The 19,121-nt window shown below is 36.3% G+C and overlaps 2 protein-coding genes across 2 annotated transcripts in view; one reads left to right on the plus strand and one right to left on the minus strand.

Moving 5' to 3' along the window:
• Positions 1 to 18,751, minus strand: part of LOC135680877 (inactive phospholipase C-like protein 2) — a 34,317-nt gene extending 15,566 nt beyond the window's left edge. Inside the window, exons 1-10 of the mRNA XM_065195088.2 lie at positions 18,407 to 18,751; positions 12,042 to 12,191; positions 10,050 to 10,244; positions 9,515 to 9,551; positions 7,988 to 8,117; positions 6,925 to 7,037; positions 6,481 to 6,547; positions 2,477 to 2,570; positions 1,415 to 1,535; positions 84 to 169 (exon numbers count right to left, since the gene is read on the minus strand). Coding sequence (XP_065051160.2) covers positions 84 to 169; positions 1,415 to 1,535; positions 2,477 to 2,570; positions 6,481 to 6,547; positions 6,925 to 7,037; positions 7,988 to 8,117; positions 9,515 to 9,551; positions 10,050 to 10,244; positions 12,042 to 12,191; positions 18,407 to 18,701 — 1,288 coding nt within the window. The 5' untranslated portion in view covers positions 18,702 to 18,751. The remainder of the gene's footprint in view (positions 1 to 83; positions 170 to 1,414; positions 1,536 to 2,476; positions 2,571 to 6,480; positions 6,548 to 6,924; positions 7,038 to 7,987; positions 8,118 to 9,514; positions 9,552 to 10,049; positions 10,245 to 12,041; positions 12,192 to 18,406) is intronic.
• Positions 1,928 to 6,472, plus strand: LOC135680951 (uncharacterized). Its single transcript, XM_065195205.2, has 6 exons — positions 1,928 to 2,340; positions 3,090 to 3,164; positions 3,603 to 3,764; positions 4,219 to 4,458; positions 5,040 to 5,396; positions 5,724 to 6,472. The coding sequence occupies exons 2-6, from the start codon at positions 3,147 to 3,149 to the stop codon at positions 6,084 to 6,086; spliced, it is 1,140 nt and encodes a 379-aa protein (XP_065051277.2). The 5' UTR covers positions 1,928 to 2,340; positions 3,090 to 3,146; the 3' UTR covers positions 6,087 to 6,472.
• Positions 18,752 to 19,121: the final 370 nt, after the last annotated feature.

The following is a 19,121-nucleotide window of genomic DNA, read 5'->3' on the forward strand; positions in this document are numbered from 1 at the left end:
GACTCTTCGCACAAGTAAATGAATTTTGAATTAATATATTGAAAGGGATTTGTAAACTTATAAGTTTTCTAGCAAATTCTCACGTTCTACACATCGACATCCTCTTTGTAGCGTCCTTATGTAACCCTGTATGCTCGATTTTCCAGTCAGCTGATCTTCAAGCAAATATCTACGAAAAATGACGAGTAGAAACTTACGTTCCTGTGTAAGTTCCTGTGAATATTCCTATATGAATGTGGCATGAAGGGGCCTACACCATTTCTTTTACTAACATACAGTGAGAACAAACTGAATTTTGGCATATTTTGATCATTTGGAGAAACAAAAAAAATGTGGACAAGGTAAGGGCCTAAAACTCTAAAAAAATCTATGGCATCATTCATTATGATTTTGCTGACGATATCGATATGTCGCTACTTTAATTACACGGACATTCCTAAATCTATTTACAGCATAATTAACAGCTCGCATTTCAAGGGAACAGAAAGCAGTTAATAGGGAACAGAAAGCAGTTAATAGGGAACAGAAAGCAGTTAATAGGGAACAGAAAGCAGTTAATAGGGAACAGAAAGCAGTTAATAGGGAACAGAAAGCAGTTAATAGGGAACAGAAAGCAGTTAATAGGGAACAGAAAGCAGTTAATAGGGAACAGAAAGCAGTTAATAGGGAACAGAAAGCAGTTAATAGGGAACAGAAAGCAGTTAATAGGGAACAGAAAGCAGTTAATAGGGAACAGAAAGCAGTTAATAGGGAACAGAAAGCAGTTAATAGGGAACAGAAAGCAGTTAATAGGGAACAGAAAGCAGTTAATAGGGAACAGAAAGCAGTTAATGACCATTATGCATTTTTCCAATTCGAACTCAGTTTTATCCATTTTCCTTACGTTTAAAACTTTTTAGAGTAATATATTGTGATATGACTGCGGTTAGGATCGCATTATGATTTTTCTGCTGCCTGAGGCAGGGTGATAATGCGCATTATTTTCTAAACAATTCGCATATCTTTCAGAAATTTATTCTGAGTCCGACATGAGAAATGATAAAAAGGGAACAATCGCACGAGAGAGGATAACATTCTAAAATAGAAAAAATTGGTTTATCAACTTTTTTATGGAAAGGCAAAGTCCTTATGTGCGAATCATGTGACAGAAGAATCAAACTAAATGTTGCAGCGCCCTTTTTCCGAAAGCAGCGAAAAACAAAACACAAAAGAATTAGGAGGCGACACCCTTTTTCCAGGGGGTTCACAGTACACGCTCATATAATTTTGCCAAATCAAGTTGGAAAAAATGTCATTGCACATCTTCTTCGCTATAGGTCCAATTGCTGCTTTCCAACTCTGCAAGGCTGATAAATGCGAGAACACAATACTTTAATAATTTCGAAGCGAAATTAGAAAGCGGCGGAAAACTCACGTGTTATGCGAAGAAGCTATGAAGTAGTGAGATAATGGGCGCGACATATCTTGTGTTATTTGCTTCGTTTCGTCAGTTGAAATTATATCACAATCTTTATCCATAAGATATCTTGTAAATCCTGTAATGCAAACCAACCAAAAATCATTATCTTGAAATGAAATGAAATTAAATATGCTCTTTTTAACGCTCGCCGACACTATTATTAATCGCGTCACAAAGCTGTTGATTTTCAGGTCATGTTTTTTCGGAGAACCGTAGAAACTGGGCAGCGATTCACCCAAAGAGATCAAAGCGAATCGCTTTTTAGGAACCAAGAAAAACATTTTTAACCGGATAGTAGGGAATCGATTCTGAGAAACACTATTTGTGCGGTGAATAAGATATTTTTGTACAAATGCCCTGCATTGTCCGAACTATCTTAGCAGTCTAATAACAGAATATATACAACTTAAAATATTTAGTTTACTGGGGGGTTTCAAGGATCGAGATACTGGGGGGGGGGGGGTCTAGGCTACCCTTAAAAAACTTAATAACCTAAAACCTACCCTACATTAGTAAAGTACTTTAATTTTGTAAAAAATGGCTGTTTCTACACTTGTTTGTCAGGGCTGGCCTCTCCAAATAGAAAGCTGTAGCTCGTCTTTAATTTGTTTTATCAAAGTGTCATTCGTATTTCGGTTGCAACGATACATGGTGAAAAAAAGGAAAAATGATTTTTTGGTCGCATTATTTAAATAATTAATTTTTTTCTGCGATTGGCCGTTCGAAGTGCGAGTGCTGTCGACAAAAGGTTCGAAAATTCGAATCTTTGTTACAGATTTTAATGAAAATTTCTACAAACTTACAATATATTATAAAACAGAGATACAAGACGAAATTTATATAAGATATGAATTGATGATAGAAGGAATTGTCTAAAACAAGTACGTATTCAGAAAATAATTCTTTAACATTTTCTTTGTAAACTGCTGCTTTCACAAAACTTTATTTTATGATGAGTAGGGCCTAAGTGCTGAATCGAAAGAGAATTCGAGAAGAGAAGTTGTGAGAAATGCTTACCATCAATGCCAAGAATTTGTCGCTTTCGTCCTTCTTCAGTTGGTTCACATCTATTTATAACTTCCAAACAATATTCCTTGCCAACCCAAGTCATCTACAAAATATGAAAATGGCGTTCAATAAATTTCCCTCTGCTTAGAGGATAGATATTTTATATTCATGCAGGGTTGGATGAGTTTTGCAATAAACGGTTCAAATTGAGCTAGAGATAATAGTAACTTGTCTGAAGAGAAAAAGGTCGGGTTAAGAGGAACACCTCAAAAAGATTAGACATATATGGTAAGAAATCGAAGAAACAAACTAATACTGTATAAATGTCAGTAGACAAAAAGCTATTCGGGCTCCGAACTTCAATCAAAACAAATCAAAATTGTCTTTCTTGTGATCGGTATATGATAATAAAATGAAAATAATTACGCCTTTGAAACATTTTTGTACGAAACTATGAATTCACCATTATTGTATACTATACCTATGTTTGCTAACTTGTAACACAAATAAAATGAATCCTATTATAAAGGTTAGTGGTCACAGTATGCTTCTTCAGCATCAATTTCTTGGAATACATTTAGGTAATTCATTATCTCACTGTTCAATGGATTTTTCGTTGAAGGTTTGTTCAACTTAGCCCAAGCAGCTTTTGGAAGCAAGTGGAGTGAAAAAACGCGAAATGGAGTTGCAGTATCAGGTTTTGAAATCTATATTTACTATCTATATGTTTAGACATAATTAAGTTTGTATGTTTCATGTGTATTGAAGAATATAGGGGTTGTTTAGAAAAATGCTATTATCATCGGGTGTCAGGTAACAGAAAGATAATAGAGTATGGTAATATTGATGTTGACCAAAGCTGATTACCATTAGTACTAGCAAGTCTTTCAAAAAACCCGAAATCTTATCTATTAGGAGGTGGCTAAGACAACTTTGAAAAAATCGATCAAATTTTGCTAAAAACGTTTTAATATCCATCCTTTTATATTCAATTTTTTTTCTTTTCTTGTTGTTATTAATTCTTGTTGATATTTATTCAATTTGTTGCACAAATATCTCATATATTGTCATAAAAACTTTTGCTCAAGAAGTTTATTTACTTGGCTCTTTTTATGTACAATGTTGTTTGTCGAAGGGAGAAAAAGAGTTGGCTGCCGTGGCCAGCGAGAAGCAGGTGATCAAAGAAGAAAGTTGTTTCTGTTTCAACGATAATTTCACGAAGCAGACAAATACAAAAATTGAGAAAGATACAAAGCAAATTGGTGCCAGCACTGATAGTGGGATAGAAATCTTTGAGGTATGTCGAAATGTTCTTTAAATCACGCCTCTGGTACAATTAAGCTATTTAGGATGTTTGATGAAGTCTTAACGAGAAACGAGTGAAACAATTGCCACTAACATGGCAAAGAAAGGCTTGATGGGAAAAAACAAAATGGGGTATCATCAGTTTAAAAATAATTAAGCTGCCAGGGAGATCTCTACCTCTGTCGAATAAATTGATCTAGAAAACATCAAAAATGAACCTATTTTATCCTATAATTTTATTATGATAAAGGTGATTACTGTTCACAAATCATAAATTAATGTAATTCTAGAGAGGTTATAGCCTTCTGTAGTCTTTCTGGCATTAGCATTTCTGACATCATATGTTATATGGAAATTTAAAAAGTTATGTAGATTTATAACATGGTTCTTTGCACACGCCTTACTGTAACATGGAATTAAATGTAAACTTTTAACAATTCCACAAGGCAAACAAGAAAGCACTTGAGGATGAAAATAAATTATTGAAGAAGAAAATTGAGGAATTGATTCAGAGTAAAGAAGACATGGATAACGAAATGGAGAGAATGAGGGAAGACAATCGTAAAGAAACTGAAATGGTGACATTGAAAGCACTTGTTAGTGAAGTAGTGATGAAAGCCTTGGAGGAAGTTATTTTAGAGCGAGGAAAAAGATTTGAGATAGAGTCGGAGAAATTGAAAGTAAAGGTAGGAAAGCATTTTCAGCAGTGGCGGACACTTGGGGGGCGAGGTGGGGGCGACTTTAGAGGACAATGGTCTTTTGTTCTAGAACAATTAGACATGTGACGTCATCTTATTAAAACAATAGGCTTGCCCCCCCCCCCAATATTTGATCAAGTGTCCGCCCCTGATTTTCAGAATTGTTATGTTAACCACAGAGATATAACGTTTTACTTAAACTATTAAACAATTTTAAGGTTTCAAATTGCTTGCACATAGGCTAAGCTAAAGTGCTCCTAAAGAAGAAAGAAAATGATCAGAAAAGTTTGTGATGACACGATCAACGACAAACAACCATTCCACACTTGGCTTTTATTGTTGATCTGAGAAAGGCTTTGGAAGTTTTGGCGGAGAAGGACTTAAACCTTCTTGACTCTGTTGATTTTCAAGTGTTTTCCAAATAACAAAATTCACTATCAGACATTTCTTTGATACCGACACAGTTAGTTAATTCCAGAACTATAATACTCCACACGAGCTTAGGATTATGAATGAGAATAAGGCAATGGATTGTGCATGATTTTAAGTAAAAACAGTTCATTTTCTAGCTGAAATTTGAATACCAAAGACAGGAATTACTAGAGAGGCAAATTAAATGTGCAGAAGAAATGAGACTGTCGGTAGAGGAGAAACTGGCAGAGCAAGAAGAATTGATACGGAAAAGGGAGAGGCAATTGGTTGACACCGAGCAACGGCTGGACTCGTTGCAGGAGAAAAAATCACTACTTAGCGGTAAATTTGGTGCCGCACAAGAAAGATTGAAAATCGTAAGTGAAGAATATGGAGCGGAGGCTGAAAGATCAACCTCGGGAGCGATCACAGATGAAGCAGCGGAAGAGGATAATAGCAACAACAACAACAGCAACAATAACAGCACGAAGTCTCTTGAGATGCAACTGCAAAAAGTGAGGCCATTTCTGCACACATAATACCTACGCATTGATTCTGCGGGCATGATCCATCCACTTTTCTGCAATACATTAGAGCCTTGTTCAAAATCTTTTGTTATGATCGCTAAATTTTTCCTCCCCCCCCCCCCCCCCCTCACTTTCCAATCTGAACCGGAGTCCATGTTTTAGGAGCTCTTTCGATGAAATTAACCCAAGCAAACTTTTGTAGGAGTTTTGCTAAGACTCTCATTTTGTAATTTTCGTTTCTTCCATTTGAAAGTAATTAAAGAGATATTAGTTCTAAAATTGATTTGATTGATATATGAACAACTAATTTTGCAGATCGAAAATATCCAAAAGGCAAATAAACAGCTTGAAAGACAATACATGATTGCAAACGACAGTTTGAATGCTGAGAAAAGAAAACACATGGAGCATATTGTTGCCTTGACAACTGACATAGATGCACTAAAAAAGGAGAAAGGAGACCTTGCAAGCGAAGTGAAGGAGATCCGGAGTCTGAATCAGGAATTGGAGACACAAATGATGGAATTAGGGCAACAGGAAACAGAGAATCGACAAGAGAGGATGAAGCTAGAAGTGGAAAATCAGGATATTCGGGTGAAAAATGAAGAACTGAGCCATAGACTTAATCAAAAATCACTCAACAAGCCATGGTGGAGAAGAGCGGTTTCGTGTGGATAAAACTTACTACTTGGCGTCCTTATGAATACAACTGTTTGACTTGTCATTCCGGTTTTAGGCTTGATGTTTTCTTTACCTAATTTGTATGTCTTCGAGCATTCTGTATATTCTTGGTTTTGCTTCGTAGACTGCTACACTTAATTCCAAAATGCCATACAACTAGTTGTTATCACGTGTAATCAATGCGCGAACAACTATCAGATATTCGTGTTAATCACATGACCGATACTGATCATATGACAAATCAGACTGCCATTAGAGCTGCTTGTTCGCATATGCAGAATCTGATTGGTCAAAATAAAAAATCAATTTGATTGGATGTTGTTGGCTAGAAAATTTATTTCTTTCAATCAGATTCGCTGAGAATAAAAAACACATTGAAACAGATGCTTACCCCTTGTTCGGTTTCCAGGAATATCAGCAGGTCATCAGTGGTGAGGTACCTCCCAGTGCTCGAATACCTGAAAATCATATTGTTGCATCATTTGAACACCTGCCTGGCAATTTTTGATGAAAACGTTAGTCTGTAAAGGCGCTTAAATGACAAAAAAGGAAAGCCCACGAGTGTGCAGGTGTTTTTGGACGTCACTATGCTAAACTAACAATACGCCTTACACAAATAGCAAAAATACATGGGCGTATGATTAATAAATAAAAGGAAAAATTATTAAAAACAGTGTCTTATCAGATAATTTACGTCACATTGTAGAAAAAAGGAAATTTACGAGTATCATGTTTCACAGTTAAATTGCCCTGAAAGTTACTCTATGGTGAGAAATTCAAAATCAAAATTTATGATGTACATTGAATCTTAAGGAATAATATGAGCAATACGTACTTGACCATTAGAAAATAAATTTCTGCTCTTGTAGTCAGATCTTTGAAAAAGGAAATAAACTCATCCTTGGTGAGCGAATTTTTTGCAGGGTTGTAGCTCTTTGAAAGGGTCTCCTGAAATTGACATAATTGGATTCTGAAAACAGTTGAGAGTATTAGAGTCTGGGCATTTCCCAAGCTAAAAGCACTTTTATGTTTAGATGCCTTTGAATGTCAAATTGTGGAGGCCTTCATCGCAACTTGTAAACAGTATATAAAATTAACTGTGGGAAACATAACATCCCTTTTGAAATTTTCCAAAAAGGGGTCTGTTTTCAAACAAGCAGTTTCATTGCACAAATACCGCTGGCTATGCAAACCCCCAGGGCAGTGGCATGCTCCGACAGGACATGAATAGGGAATTAAAGCGTCCCTTCTCTCCACTAGCTTGCAGGTCCAGCCTGACCCGACTGGTACCACCTGACAGGGTTCCCTAGCTCAGGGCTACGAGCGGTGGCCAACGGCTAACTCGGCGGGAGACCGGCAATGAGGGCGGATGAGCTACGACTCCAGGGTTCAACGGCTTCGCGCGGAAGAACTCCTGGAAAGAGGGATGGTGTCCCTTTAAAAACACTGTAGGCGGCCCATCGTTCGGGGGCCCATCTCTACTATTAGCCCCTTCGTTTTATCTATGACCATGACAACAAACCAAAACTCAGATTTTGGGATAGTTGGAGGGTCATGGTAGAAGATGGTATCTGATAGAAGATGGTACCTGATGATGATGAAATTCCCATTCTGTTCCTAATAAAACCATAGATTTTATATATTGCTTACAAGGTGTGCAACCTACGACCTCGCATCTCTCACAAGTATAAACATATACTGTCGTTAGAGTCGTCAACGAGTATTTTCATCCTAAAAAAATTGAAAAATCTTCTACTATAAAGTGGAAAGAAACACAGTATCTTAATGATTTAAAAAAAAAGAATTTAGCCATGGATGATACTTCTAAGATTCTGCGACTGTCCTAGACATCACAGGGCCTTCATTTAGCAAAAGTTACATGCAAATATTGCGCTCACCTGGAACTTCTGTCTGATAATCGAGGCTGGCGCTGTTATTCTCATCTTTCTCACCAACGCAGTAACCTCTTTTTCAGTTAAAACCTTTTTATCATTGACATCGGCGGATTGAAACTGTTGCCCCAGCCACCTTAATTTCATTAAGGTGCATCATAACAATCGACAACCCTATGGGCTACACCTTCGCAAATTACGCAGCGAGGTGTCTTGGATTTAATTCTTAAAAAGGGCATTATCAATCATTTGGCCTTAAATGTTGTATTTTCTAAAGATGTAACTTTTCGCAAGCAGTTAACATTGATCAGCAAACTGACTAAGAGGTCTTACTTTGGCGGGAACCCCCATGGCAGTAATTCATATACATGCTCCGTCCATGAAAAAAGGACGCTTATGTTGATCAGCTAAAGCGTTCTCAATGAAACTATTGTGTTTTTAAAAGAACCCATTAGCTCTAAAGATGGCACAAAACCGGCATAACGAACTTGGAACCGCATGAAAATAAACTTGAATTTTCGGGCCATCTTACAAACAACTTTAAATGAGTATCATCGCTTTGATTTAGAAAATGCTCTAAAATGCAAACATCTAGATATTACATCAACTCCCCTTGAACTGGGCCTTAAAAATCAAACAGGAGACGGTATTTTCAATTCAAAGGAACTGAAATAAAGGGCACTTGATTATTCTAAACTAGCCATAGAAATGACATGCTTGTTCCCCAGACATAACAACTTGCTTTTTCGCTTATCTAGAAAATCTACCTCATAAACAGGGAGCTAGATTCAAAGAAATATTGCTAGTTGGTAGGAAAAGCCCATTAAATGAAGCTTCCAAAGCTGTCGTTTCGCACGAGACAGGTGGGAAGCTCTAACTCTTAATCATTCTTGATCAGAATTCAAATTACAGCTAAAGATCGCGCAGGCACATTGCTTTATTAGTGAAAGCAATAAACTGATTTTTTCAGCAAGCCTGCTAGCGAAATACAATGACAGGGCTTATTATGCACTTTAGAATTGAATTCAATGAATTCTCAATTTCGCTTGCAAACAGCACCAAAACACAGGAAAATGAATAATAAAAGATGACTTCAGGTTAAACTCCTGTGGAGATTTTATTTAAACATCAGGAACTTTGGGGTACTTCATGTAAAGAAAATTTGATGTTTAAGCCAACGACTCCTGGGTAGTCTGCAACGAAAGCAAGTGATGCTACATAGAGCCTTCCTCGTAGCAGTGAAATTTGCAACACTGAGACTGTCATTATTAGTCAATTCTTTAGTCATTGGCTGAGTCATTTTTCCAATCATCAAAAACCATAATCCTCAAAATCCTCGGAATAAATACACTTCTTGACTACAGGACCTGGAAATACCCTTGCTGCTTTCGATAAATTTCATATATTACTTAAAAATTACTAAAATTGTTAATTTAAGAGCCTCTTTGGCAGTTCAGTACATTACGAAGAAAGCTTAGAATCATTTCACAGAAATGAATAGAGAAAATTCTAATTAGCAATTATGAAGGATACTGTTCTCTCATTTCTTGACACGAATCGCCTCCAATTTCTAAAAAAAAGCAAACTGAAATGAGCTTTTGATTCAAGATCTGAGCGCAATATAAGACGAAAAGCTGCTTTTATTACAAAGGCAATAACAAAGACAAACTCACTGAAAAATATTTTCGCTAAAAAAGATTTTCACATACTTAGAATATCAAACAACAAATGTAATCAATAAGAGTGCTATTTCTGACCTAAAGCAGTTATGAATTGTTTTTAATGGAATCCCAGAGTTGAGTTGCAAATCTTATATTTACAATTGACTTTTGCTTCTTTAAAAGACTGTCAAATCTCTGGTTCAAGAGTACTGTTTCACCAGCCTAACAATGACATGGGCCAGGGGTGAGTAACGCGTGCTAAACTGGCAATATTTCATGGCAGAGATGTCACTTATCAAAGCGACTAGCTCCTCTGTATTTGACTAGAATCCAATTTTCTCAGAGAGGTTGCTGAATATATTTAAATTGGCCAAAAAGTACAAACAAAAGTTAAAGCTTGTTCAAACCTCTTCGTGTAAGAAGACGAATTCCAGCAATCCAGATTTTAGCATCTTCTGGTGTGCGAGCAACAAGATCAATTGAATCGAAGCTTGAACCAATGACAATCGAGAAACAGCACTGTTCTCGGAAATCGCAGCCATATTCGTTGAAAATGGCACTGCTTTTACCCGCCCTGACTTCGTATATCATATCGACAGGTACTACGGAAAATAGTGTATCAAGCTTAAAAGATGCCAATTAAATTTAGCATGGACTAACGATACTAAAGAATATTACATTGCCCTAAACCCCACGAACTGTACTTCCAAATTGTAAATTTTTTCTTTGTTATTACTACTCATCTGTAACATTTAATTTGCAACATTTAATGTAACTCTAATTTCAAGTAAACAATGTTCAATATAATTGTCATAGGGTTGCTATATTTCCATGCTCCCTGTGGCATCGTCTTGTAGTTTGTCTGTTTTGCTTTACGAGAATATAAAAATAAAAATAAATATCCATTGGATTCGATGACTCCTCCACTATAAAGGTCCCAGGTAAAAATAATTGCAAATATTTTGGGCTTGTAAAAGATTTAGTTTTAAACGATACAACAGCTAATCAAAGGTGCATTTTTGATACAGTGATGTTTCTCATGAACATCCTTAAAAACATACTCAGGACTGCCATACCTCCATGTCTGATGAAAATATCAAGGAGGGGCTCTTCTTACCCTAATCCTACTTAATTTTGAAATGCTGTTTAATAACAATTGAAGAAAAGATTTTCTCAGTCGAGGAAAACACCCCACAAAATAAATGCGACGAAAAAACCTCTGAGATGGTTCTGTAATCATTGACATGAATAAGTTGAAATAAACTATTTGGGGAACATAGCGGATTAGGGTTTGAATCAGTTCTTAAAAATTGGTAAATTTTGCAACCACGACATTTTCTCTAGAAGGGTGGAAGGCGGCACGAATGGTTTGTATATATCATTTTTAAATACCCATTGTCCAGTAAGCCAACTTGATCCCACCCTAAACAGAGGTGCTGAAAAATCTTAAAAAGCAAAATCGCGATTTCGAAACATTACTGTGTTCATAATATATCAGTTAACAGCGCTCTTAACCTCATACACTGATACTTACTTTTTTATCGCTTGATTTTAAAAATAAAGGTTGTCAGAGTCTATAGCAAAAAACGGGAACATAGATTAGACACGTGCAAAATGCGACAATGCCTTTTATCACTGATTGTTAGATTGAGGGCACTGCCCCTCCCCAAACCTCGAAACGGGTTCATCCCCTCTACACTTAGATTTTTGCAGTTAGGGCAAAAGAACAAGAATTGATAGAACAAACATATAAGGTTTGCTCTTGAGCTAAGCTAGAATATCATAAAACCCAACTTAGGGTTCATGTTTCATTCTAGCACATCAGTTTTTATCACCCCCCAAAGACTAGATAAAAATAGCGTCGTCAAATCAAATTTTTCTATTTACTCCTCGAAGTTTTTCTTACAAAAATATCCCACTAGCTCAAACACTGCAATATCCTTAAAAAACTGTTTTCAGTTAAAACTACATGTTCTGTAAAAATAATTAATCTCCAACTGTGTTTTAGCATAATGTAACTTAATGAAAGTTGTAAAATAGGTTTTCTTTGTAGTTGCCTTTACTATCAGCCAATGCCATTACTATCATGCCTTTATAGTTGTTAGCCTACAATAAATTATGCATTAAACGAATCGGTTATTAGGAATGAAGTTGACATTATCTTTCATTAGATAATTTTATCACTGCATGGGGAAATCATTTGAAGTGTACCCGACGTGTTCACTAATTCTTTTGAAAGAAAATTTTACTCAGCTTCAACGTTAAAATAGATTTTCCTATGCAGCCATATCAATAAAAGGATGCAGCAAATTCTCTATCAATTTAATGCCACCTATCTAAAAAGAAAAAAACAAGATCGAAAAGTTACGACGTGAATGATGCGAATAGTGATAACTTACAGACAGCCTTTTCGGGTTTCTTTGAGCTTGGCTTCCAAATAAGAAGGTCCAAAGACGGCGTGAGTTGGTAAAATCGCTGATATTGTCGACCTCCAGGCCGCAGTTTGAGAAATTCGGTGCCATTTTGCATAACAGAGTAACAGTCTGATGCTGGAACAGAATTATTGAGAGTATGATTATCATGATAAATCGTGTTTAAATGAGGCTTGTAATCTTCAGAGGTGAGAATGGCTCAACGATTAGGGTTGCGGAAAACAGAACAAGGGTCTGGGGTATGAGTCCCTGCACCGACCACACTTTCACCCATCCAAAGTGAGGGGAGTCGTTAGCTCTCTATTATTCCAGGCATAGAAGTCATGAAGTGCGGTGACATTGAGAGGAAGGACCAGAAAACTGCCCGATTCGTTTAAGCTTCTTAGTGTCTGAAAACTACCTTCGAAGCAAGATAATAACAAACATAAAACTACAATCCTGGGTAGAAGCGAGGGTAGAAGGTCCTGGGATTTTCCAAGAAGATCATATAAGAACTGTTCAATGCAATTTCTATGGGCCTTAATATTATCAGAGAGAGACAGTTTGCTACAAATCCCACAAACCGGCTCCCTTAAAAGTCATAATCATCATCATGATCATCAATTACCACAAACATGATCGTCTGCATATCTCGTCGTACTATGGAAACTTTTTACTGTTGGTTTCAAAAAAGTAAATTGAAACTAATTTTTGGTATTTGATAAATGCAATTTCTCAAAACTAACAGAGCCGCCACCATCACAGCCGTCAGCCACCAGCCGCCACCCCTGTCACTCACAGAAGCCAGCTGATTATCCCAAATCAGAACGGATAACGATAGGCGCGAATAAAAACACGAAAAAGATATCTCGCAGCATGCAAAGAGAACAGCATCACAAATCGGACTTATTAGAAGATTAAATAACGCTCAGTAGACAAAATATCGTCCTTACTGTTTGCAGAAATATGAACAATAAATTTGAATAATAAATGGCTAATGGTGTTGTCCAGGAAGCTTCAAAGTAGAAAAATAGCGAAACAGTTTGATATAGAGATAAAAGTGTAGCGGCATTTGGAATATCGATGAACGAAACGATACGTGCTTCACAAAAATAGCCATTTGAAAATATCACTGAAAAAATTCACTGACTGTCAGAAAAACTACAGAAAATTGTACTCATAGCGAGAGAGCCTGGGCTTGTTTTTATAGAGAAATTCGCTACCTTTTTATTACTCATTTCAACAAACTGATGCACCTCCCCCCGTCTTCCATCACACAGCAAATACTTTGTCAAAGATGCACGTTTTTTACGCGTTTTTGGTGCGATAAATCCTTTATCAATATCATGGAAATAAGGTCAGCTAGACCTTTTGATGCTATCCATGCCACTGAAATTAGAGGCTCTTATCTTTTTGTTTTTAGTGTAAATTAATATATCATATTATTTTAACTTTTATAACTTGTAAATACTTTTAGCGTGGCGAGTTATACATACATATATATATGAAGCTGCTGCCTTACTTGTGGTAGAAAAAAAGTTGCTCATGTAATGCCTACAGAACTCAAACTTTTTTTTTCTAAATTTATAAATGGGCAAAACAAAGGGAATGTGGACAGCCTGAGAAAAGGCACACACGCTCGGAAAAAATTAGCAATAACCACTATCGGATACTTTGGCTGACAGAACAGAGAGTGTGTGTGCTGAGAGGGTCTGTTCCTAAATTAAAGCTTGCAATTGACAACGCCAGCGCTTTCCTTTTATCCACTTCAATAGCGGTCTATGCTAAAAGCAATGTAGAAGTTTTCAATCACTTCTCAGGTTTGAAGCCTTTTTCGCTTAACGCAGGGAGAAGGGGGCATTTATGAATGCTTCTCTGAAAATTCCAGACCAAAAGTCCTTTTGCCCCAATCACTTCTCGGAATGTTTTCGAGGCCAGAATTCTTACAAAGTTTGTGTATCTGGCCCCTTTAGATTGACAATTTGACTTTCAAATTCACACCACGGTTATTCGGAAAGTAGTTTGCTGGAGTTTAGAAAAGGCCTCCTAAACGAATGCACTAGGATCTCCAAGTTTATACAGCTATCAACGATTCACATAAGAGTTGGGTTCATTTCGAGTCTAGCCACCTGTTCGAAGTACTTTTTAGGGTTTAAGAAATCGTCTGGCGTTGAATGCAGCAATTTCATCATTTTCAAGGTGAAAACTGAATTTAACGAGGTAAAGGGGAAGACCTGTAGGCCTGTCTAAAGAAGGCCAGTCCAACGATGGCCTTTCTAATGAAGTCTGTCTGAAGAAGGATTTTTTAATTCATATGACTTAGTTTCAGATTTCTCGATCTATACAGTTCCATCCCATAAAAATTTTGTAGAAAATGCTTTAGACGTTTAACATTCTATAAATTTTCTTATGAAAATATAGAAGTTCCGGGGAAGAAATGTCACATGGCCTTATGTTGGCATGGCATCGCTACTTTGGCCCCGACTTTGGGTCATACGTTCGGATGTTGGTCTCTAGGAATAGGTTTGTTAAAGAATACAAGAAGAGTTTCTATTTTAGCTCGAAGTTACAGACGAAGGACAATCGTATCAGATCATAATTCCAAAGGTAACTCAAAGGAAATCATCTTTTCACGTGGAAACCTTCAAATTTTGCGGTACCAAAGTTATATGCTCATATCTAGCGAATGGCGATGCTTAGAGATTCTTTCGACGTTTTTCATTTAATAATCTAGCTAATCCAAAGTGCTGTTATTTAGTTGTTGTGTACAACTTCTGCAACACGTGTGCTTAGAAATGCGCAGGTGTTGTGAATTTTCGCCACCTTTGCGGGAAAGGTATCATCGTTTTTGGTAATGTAGGAATTAAAACGCGATCATTTCATTTTCATCAACTAAAACCTATGCCGAACATATATTATTGATATTTACTTTGGACAACTGATACAATCCAATTTGAAGAAACCGCATAATAGGCCGCGTCTTGATCTAAATCATTGCCATTGATTTGTACAAGATCAATCACGGAACCAACGACACGCTACGCCTTCAAATTTTGTGTTAATATATATAATGCAAGATAATTTTTCAGACATCTACTGAAAGCGATAGAACTTATTTTTAATAATTTACTTAATTTGAACAAAATTTTTCGAAAGCACAGGAACTATTTGCTAGTGGTGTCGCGGCTAGGGGTGTCGGGGCTAGGGGTGTTGCGGCTAGGGGTGTATGGGTGTAACAGCACCCTCCTGTAGTAGCTAATGAATTTCAGGTTACATCATTTCAACGGAAAACGTTTCAGGTAATTTGGAGACTTTCACGTCTTTAAATAAATAATGAATAAGCCAATAGTAGTTGCTCCGCTGGTTACATTCTCCTGAAGGTAGACAAAACTTAACGCTGATGATTTCGAGATTTTTTATCGGCACTGAATCCAGGCCCACTTGGGTAAAAGTGTGCCATTTGTAAAATTTCACCTTATTTTTTTTGAAGAAGCGTCACCTGCAGTTAAAAAGAGCTCCAGATCCTTTGTCCCTGCCGTTTTACCTGCGCAAAAATCCGTTTGCAAGAATAAAATATTTTCTAGTACGATTGGGAAAATAAAAAGCTGCTTTCGCAGTACCAGATCTGGGGATTTATTAAGCGATTGCATGTTCTTGGTTTGTTTGCTTCAAAGTGTGCATTTTCCAGCCGACTGAAAGCATGAAATTCGAAATTTTCCATTCCTTCAGCGGCAAACATGGTGCGGGTGTAATATGCATTTTTACCCATACGCATATGACACCGCCTTGGGTAGTTACTATATCCTGTGCTTGTCGCTATATGCCGATCGAAAGGATTGACTTTGAAGGCCTGCTTTATTATATAATAGTGTTGCGATTAACACGCCATACAGCTAGATTGACAAAATGTATAGCGGAGGCTCCTTTCAGCAACTACAGGATTTCAAGTAAATCTTATAAAACCACGTAAATTCGTAGTACTAGACTAGACCCTAAACAATTTGCCTGTCCCAATCAATTTGCCTATCTGATATATGTATTATGTTATACTAATATCTAAGAATTCAATACCCTTGCTTCTTTTCATCAGGTTTACGAAATTTCATTCAACTTTGACATTCAAGGCTTTCTGGAAAAGCAGTTGTGGCAGTATTGGAGACATGGTGAAACAAGTGGTTAGGGGCTCCTATCCTCATTGCGATAGTTACATTTTTCATTATTGCTATGTGAGCACTTGCAGATTAATTAAACTAAGACTAATTATAAATTTAATAATATATTAAATCTTATAAAGAAAACCAAGGGGGCATTGGTCACCCTCTGTTTAGAAAGTTATATTTTTGCTATATCTGTGCCAAACATTCTACTTCGGATTTCTAATGGGTAAAATCAAACTCAAAGTCTTTCTGGTGAATTCAAACTATATACAATGTAAATACATAGTATATATAGCCAAAGTACTCCACAATCAAGGTATTCGATGAGACCACCTTTTCATAGAAACATTATGTCAAGCATTTTGTATTATTCAATTTACTGCATGGCAGAATAGGCCCAACTGAGAATTCTACTGACCAGTGATCAAAACCTCAGAAAACCACATTTATAAATTCAGTTGTTTTGAATCTTCCTTGGCACATATGTACACCTTGGTCTCAGTACATAAAACATTGGACTTAAATGCACACATTTTCTGATTTCCTGTGAGATATTTTATTTCATGTCAATTTCAATTCAGGTTAATTTATTTTAGATTTAGTTTTCCAAGACAGTCTGGGCAGTTCACACATTACTGTGAAAGCCTGGGAGATTAATCATCTGCCATTTTACTTCAAAAGAATGGTTGTACAATTTACATTAAGATTAAATTTGACCTTACCTGAAGTACCAAAATCATCAACAAACTTATAGATATTGTATGTTAGAGGGTTTTGTAACAATGAACAAAACAGGATCATCAAACTTTAGATTTTTAATCTACTTTGAGCCTTGATATATAAACTCATCATTCATTTCAGGTCATTCAAAAACAACCATTTTGAGGCAACATAGGTCAAAGCTTAAAATAGCAAATATGAAAAAAGAGAAAGTATCTCACATTTCACATATTGAAGGGCTGGTCTTGCAGCTTGCAAGCACACTTTATGATTAAACATTTAGAGTGGGTGCTTAAATTGAAGACTGAGCTTATGTCATGAAATCTAATTACTTTGAAAAACAACTTTATTTTAATTTTGTTCATATGTCAGGGCTACAATGTCTTAAAAAGTATGAGTGTCAAAAGAAACTGCAAAGATAATTTTATTCATCTATAAGTAAACAGAGGTTGCATTGTGAATAAAGAAAGTGTTTAAATATGCTTTGATTGTAAAAACATCAATGAATAATTAAGGCTTAGGTGTTAATCTACATACTTAGTAAGAGTCCTGAATATGTTTTATCTAATATTATGTTTAACAGTACTCTAACTTTATAAGCAATAATTATATCTTTGATTTGTTCACAAAACTGTTATACAATTAGGAATAACTTGTGGGTTATGAGAAAAGCTTTCATCGGATTTGCTACATAACTTCAAAAAGAAAACTAAGTGATTTGAAATTATTTTCTTGTAACTCTGTAGCTTGAAACCATCATAAAAATGAATTATGTTAAAAATTTCCAATTTTAGCCTAATCAAACATGTTTGAACTCAATTCATTCTAAACAAAAACATTAATGTGGCTATTGACCTGCCATCAATTGAAATGTATACAGAACAAAATGGAATGACATTGAGCCATAAATATTGTTTCAACCTGAACGGAGTTCATTTCAAACTTTTCTCAGTATTTAAGGTTTGATCAAGCCCACGAATTTAATCAAGGATATGCATATATTTTTACAGGTGACATTATTGTATATTTTGACAGTTTTCAGTGTATCTTTTTTGGAGACTTGGAGTTGCATGTGCGATGCCATCTATGAGAAGATGCAATATAAAATTCTTTCTGACTACCCTTCAACCACAGAAATAGAAGCGAAGACAAATAGGAAATTGGATAAAAGCTCAGCAACCATGACATTTTTGTTTGAGAATTGCCTTGACGTCAGAAATCAATAATCTCTTTTCAAAAGAATTAGAATTGTTTTACCGCGTTGGAAATCAATGCTGGTTTCATAGGAATTGCCAGAATGTCCTCCACAAACATAGAATTGTAAACTTATCAAGCGCATCGTGGTTATCGTCAACCCATGGGTCCCCACACCCTTTTCCCAATTCACATCCCGTATATTTGATGGGGTCAAAGAATAACCTTTAGGTAAAGCCATTAAAGTAAAAAATGGAGGATAAATTTAGGAAACTTGCTTACCGTTAGAGACTCTTCTTTCTGATGGTCCTGACGAAAATGAAACCCGCTTTTGCGATGAGCTAGGTTTCCGCGATCGGTCATCCCTTTTCAAGACACTACGCTTCCGAGTGTGGGTGCTTGAGAAATCAGCGTGGTACTCTTTTTCTAACGGGCTCACGACATCCTTATCCGAACATTTTTCGTCACTGTGGATATCATTGCAAGATGGCGCGTCTTCGTGTTCCTCTGAGCTCTCATTCGGCAATCCCAGATCAAAATTTGCCGGTCTTGTCTTTCCTTCTATTCGTGTCGCCATCACACATCTTGTAACTTCGATCACCAGTTTCTGTTTACTGTTTATGTTGAAAATTCAATTCAATTAATGTAGAATTCACCTCAATCGCGACTGCAAATGTAAATATTTAGGGGGGTCACGTACATGTTAAAATCAACAATATTGAACAAACTGTCTATGGAACATACGGCTAGTGTTCTTGATTGTACTGAAAATCTTTATGTTTTGATAGCTCAGTAAACAACAAATGTACGTTACACCTTATTATTTATAAGAAACTAGGCTCCGGAAACGTTGAGCTTGGTTTCTAATGTTTTTGTTGATTTTAGTAGTCGTATTAAAGTTTTGTAAAGGCTTCTAAAATTTCAAGCGTTATTTTTTGAGGGAAGTAAAAAGTTGTCGAAAGAAAATATAAAATAAAACACTTGCTCAGTTGAAAAT

The sequence above is a fragment of the Rhopilema esculentum genome, chromosome 18 (genome assembly GCF_057945365.1).
Source record: "Rhopilema esculentum isolate cy_ngs chromosome 18, ASM5794536v1, whole genome shotgun sequence".
In the NCBI taxonomy this organism is placed as follows: domain Eukaryota; kingdom Metazoa; phylum Cnidaria; class Scyphozoa; order Rhizostomeae; family Rhizostomatidae; genus Rhopilema; species Rhopilema esculentum.